Below are 5,016 nucleotides of genomic sequence, written 5' to 3'. Positions count from 1 at the left end.
TTCAACTCATCCACATCCATTTCAAGTAAATGATCTAAATTTTTATAAGAAATATTTCTCTTCACTTGTTTAGCTAGATCTGCAATATGCTCATCCATACCAGTGGTAGGAGGTAAGGATCCTGACCTCTCTCCTTCAACCTCCATTGGTTCAACTTGGACAAGATCCTCCCTATGTTCATCAACTATATTGTGTTCTTCAACAAGTTCGTTTGCCTCGACTCCTGCTTCAGAACTCCCTTCTTCTTGAGCCCATTCTGCACATAATTTAAGATGACAGAGAATATTTTTAATGCAACGTGAAATTCCAAGTTTAATTTGAAACCAAATTTTCAAGACATTTAGTAAGACGTTTAAAAATTATGTCATAACAGGTGGACTATAATGTCACATGTGTATTTAAGACCTATTATTGCATAATAGACCTCCTAATATCACATGTAATACTTGTCCTAATATGAGATTGCATAATATACCTATCTTAAGGGGACTCTTCAGTATAATGTGAAATGTTTTTGCATACATGAAGTCATATAAATAGAACCTAAATTACATATGACATAATAGGTTCTAAATTTATGTCACATTTAAGACCTATAATCAATGTGATAAGTCCTAATTTATCACATAATAGGCTTTATTATTCTCCCGAAACAGAACAAAGCCTATTATCAAGGATTACCTTCAAAAAAGCTCAGAATTAAAGTTCCTTGTGCTTCTAGACGATGTTGATCATCAGACTCAGTTAGATGCCCTATTGCCCACAGATGCTCTCACTCACAACAGTCTGGTGATTGTCACGACCCGGGATGAGAGGCTTCTTATACAGACCGGAGTCAGAGTCCGTTATAAGATGAAGGAATGAATCCACAGCATAGCAGAGAGCTCTTCCGCTGGCATGCGTTTCATAGAAAATCTTATAAAAGTGGAATTGATAATTTGGTAGACAGCTTTGTCCAAGTGTGTGGAGGATTACCACTTGCTCTTCAAGTAATGGGCGGGCATGTTTTTGGCAGTGACAAAGCTTATTGGAAGTTACAATTAAATGTTGCTAAGGAGGCAAGAGTACACAAAGACATAAAACGTAAGCTTAAGATAAGCTATGATGCTCTGGAAGAGGATGAGAAACAGATATTTATGGACGTAGCATGCTTTTTCATAGGGGAAGATGTGAACAGGGCCAAAAGTATATGGAGGGCTTCAGGGTGGAGAGCTGAACATGGACTTCAGACTCTCAAGGACAGATGCCTTGTTGAAGTGGAAACTTGTTTAGATCACTTAGGCTATCCGGGTTGGAAATACCATTATGAGCCAGAATTTATTTTGAGAATGCATGACCACCTCCGTGACTTAGGGAGAGAAATGGCAGATAATGAAACGAGCCATCCTCGTCCGCTGTGGCGTCCTGAAGATCGTGTATGTTTTCTTTGTGGTCTTAATTCATGCTCCTAGTTCAAAATGGTTTTTTTTTCTAAACTGATACAACATTTACGAATAACTTAGAATGACAATTTTCTAACTGCAAAGAAATTTGAATTCAGATTGATATCAGCGAATTCGAGGGAATCCAAGACACCCATCCTGACTCCGTAGGAAAAAGTTTCAGATGTTTCACGCATGACCTTATAGGTGCTGATGCTCTTAATATAACATATTTTCTGGGGAGTTCAAAGACATCAACTTCTTTACAATGCCTTCAACTTCACTCTACGCAGGAAGAGTTTTCATCTATTCCTGAATGGATTCCTCTACAGAATTTGCACGCTTTAAGTCTTCAAGGAGTATTACCTACGATATTGTGGCAAAGGGATGCCCAGGTAAAAGCTTTCTTTTCATAAAAATTAATTTTGTTAGCACAACAATTAGTTCGTACTTGTAAGATTTTTATCATTGAAAAAATTTAGCAGTTTGAAACAAAGTGATTGTAAATTCCAGGTTTCACTCAAGTTGAAAGAGCTATACTGCAACTTTTATCCTCTGACATTTCCAGACTTCAATCATGATGTGCTTATGACACATTTAAACGAACTGGTGAGTTCGTTCAGAATGCTCAAACATCTGGAGAATTTGCACCTAGAAATAGACGAGTTTGACTCAGTCTTGAATATCGAATGGAATTTGTTGCTGAAATCTGTAAGAGAACTCACCAATCTGAAAACTTTAAAGCTGGCATTGTTTGCTGCTGTAGAAGGGGAAATTGCTTTCAGCAACAGGGGAGAGACAACTGATGATCGGTTTTGTATGAGAAGCTTTGAAGCCATATCTCTGTGTAAGGTAGGCAACACAAGGAAGGTCTCAATTCATGGACAGTTCTGTCCCACCTTGAAATCTCTTAAGCTTTGTTCTATGACAGATCTAAGTGAAGTGGATTTAACAGGGGTAATCACACTAGAATGTCTTGTGCTGTTCGACTGTAAAAAGTTGACAAAAGTGCTGAGCAATTATATGCCAGAACTCGAAATGGTCCACATAAAATTATGCCTGACTATGACAGAGTTGCCAAATTTTGGGCATGTCAGTTGTCTCAAGAGGATCTATATTAGCCGCTGTCGGGATCTACAGGATATATCATCAATTGAAAGATTGAAGGGATTGAAGAGGATCTGGATTTTTGTATGTCCAAAGCTGAAGAGTATAAAAGCTATTGAACAATTGAAGGGGTTGAGAAGAATCTGGATTGAGAAATGTCCACAGCTGGAGGGTGTAATTTGTTTTAAAGAAATGAAGGAGTTGAAGAGAATCTTCATTGGGGGTTGTCCGAAGCTGCAGAATATAAGGGGTATTGAAGAATTGAAAGGACAAAAAGAGATGCTGATTGCAGTCTGTCCTATAATAAGTGTCGTTGAAAGGTTGCAGGTATTATTAAACACAGAATGTGTAGCTTCTCATTAGTTGTCCATTATTTCCTTTTAATTTAGTCGAGCTCTGTTGCGAATGTGTTTTAATTTATGAAAAGATAGCATCTGAATAAAGTATTTGTAAATGTTCTGTTTTGGATTTTGAAAATAATTTATAGAGAGAACTGTGATTTCAGAGATTGCCGTCGGAGCTTACAATTCTAGCAGGGAGATGGGCGTCAGATTTTTAAAAAAATTTTAAAATTGGGGACACATGGACATCGCTCATGTCAGATTTAAAAAAATTGGGGACACATTGTTTCTGTGAAATAGATTTCTTTAGTAGGGGACAGGTAGACGAGAAGATCCATTCGTTTCATAAAACCCAGCATTCGCTCGATAGGATCATCTTCTGCGCTCTCTTTTCGGATAATGTTTTCATAGGGAGCGAAATTTTGACTAGGAGGTGGGTTGAACTAGGTGGTGCATTTTTCTCTTTTCGTGATGGCTGATGGAGGATATGTACGTGCGTGGTTAATGAAGAAAGGCTCTCAAAATATGACTCATGGATGTCCACTCATTGCAATCCAAGAATCTTGGTCAACCAGCAGGTCCTCGATTTTAAGTTTCCATAACTCAAAATTGGAGTCATTGAACTTCTCAATATCCATTCTTCCAGAAGTGCTTTCCATCTTAATCTGTAAACAAGTAAACACACTAACAAACTCCCACTAAAACAAATTAACATAAAAAACCAACCCTACCCACAAGAATAACACAACTAGCCAGGCTCTGATACCACTTGTAAGGAGAGCACAGTGTGGAAAAATGCTTCCCTAATATCAATTTGCAGGGGAAACAAGACTAATGTGTTTTAAAACTTTACAGAATACTAAGATTAACATATATGAAACAGAGACAATATTAAAAATCAAATACACAGAGATAAACACCATGAATTTACGTGGGAAAACCTTTTCGAGAAAAAACCCACCGTCGACAACAAGAACACTTTATTCACAACAAAGAATCTTTACAATAAAGTTTGTTATCACAGCACAGATGTTCACTCTGATTACTTCGAGTACACACCACAGTATATAGCTTATCATCATAACAACCACCTTGTTCAAGTTTCCTCTTGGCTTCATATTCATTTTCATGTCGATCGTTCAATTGTCAGTTTGCACCAATCGGTTAGACATCTAACTGTCTGCGTCGGTCTGCATTAATGAGAAAACAAATATCCCACATGCATCCAAGAATTGAATTGGTTCGTATTCAAATACAACGACTCAGACAAGTTGACTCCATCGGGTATCGGAAAAACAAACAATCAACTATCGTTCGATCTTTCTCTCGACGCTCCACCACGTGGCACCCCCTGATTGGTTCTGGGGTCCCTGCTCTGACATCTTAGCACGACCTCACTATCTACTCGAAATTCTTCTTTGTCGTTGGGTCGCGATGGAAAGTCTCACAAGCAATTTCCCATCGTGACCTAGCGACCACCGTCGGATCTTCTGTGATCACCATCCGATCATTTCGATCTGCTTGGCCTTTAATTCACCTTAGCCGCTCTCTTGACGGGTCCCACCACTTGGTCGCCATGTCGCAAGGAATATACTAACGAGCAGTTTCCCATCGTGACATAACGACCACCGTTGGATCAACCTTGATTGTCGTTCGATCATCTTTGATCTACACGACCCTTATCTCGCTTGGACCGCTCACTTATGTCGGGCCCCACCATGGCCGCCAAGTCATAGAAAATAAGATACGTGCATATTTATATAGCGGTAAAGTGATAACCATTGGATCTGGATCTAAACTACAAGTCTTTTATTCTTTTGTCCATTCGATAACCGATGTTACCCCGATGACTAAAGACGACTTCATCGGGTCATTGGGATGACTTCAAACCTACTACCCTGGGCTCCGACATAGGCTTCGATATGTCGAGTTCATCAACAAAGGTTATACCGATAGAGTTCGCAGATTTTCGTCACACTATTTCATCCGCCAGAGTTAACCTGATCAGTATAAACAAAGGTCAAGTGAATTAGAAGCATAATTCCAACAAACTCCCACTTGACGAGGAATCTATTGGACTGCTTGGGCACTTTCCAAACATTATAGAGAGGGATGGGTACTGAGACCCATCAAGTTAGAACACCACC

General features: G+C 39.0%; 1 protein-coding gene across 1 annotated transcript; it reads left to right on the top strand.

The window, feature by feature from the left end:
• The first annotated feature begins 936 nt into the window (after positions 1-936).
• Positions 937-3,220, top strand: LOC131064557 (disease resistance protein RPP2B). The gene is made up of 4 exons (XM_059209972.1): positions 937-1,415; positions 1,541-1,816; positions 1,935-2,855; positions 3,034-3,220. The coding sequence occupies exons 1-4, from the start codon at positions 993-995 to the stop codon at positions 3,085-3,087; spliced, it is 1,674 nt and encodes a 557-aa protein (XP_059065955.1). The 5' UTR covers positions 937-992; the 3' UTR covers positions 3,088-3,220.
• Positions 3,221-5,016: the final 1,796 nt, after the last annotated feature.

Source organism: Cryptomeria japonica, chromosome 8 (genome assembly GCF_030272615.1).
Source record: "Cryptomeria japonica chromosome 8, Sugi_1.0, whole genome shotgun sequence".
Classification (NCBI taxonomy): domain Eukaryota; kingdom Viridiplantae; phylum Streptophyta; class Pinopsida; order Cupressales; family Cupressaceae; genus Cryptomeria; species Cryptomeria japonica.
Note: the sequence above shows the minus strand (reverse complement) of the source record. Positions and strands in the feature narration are given on the sequence as shown.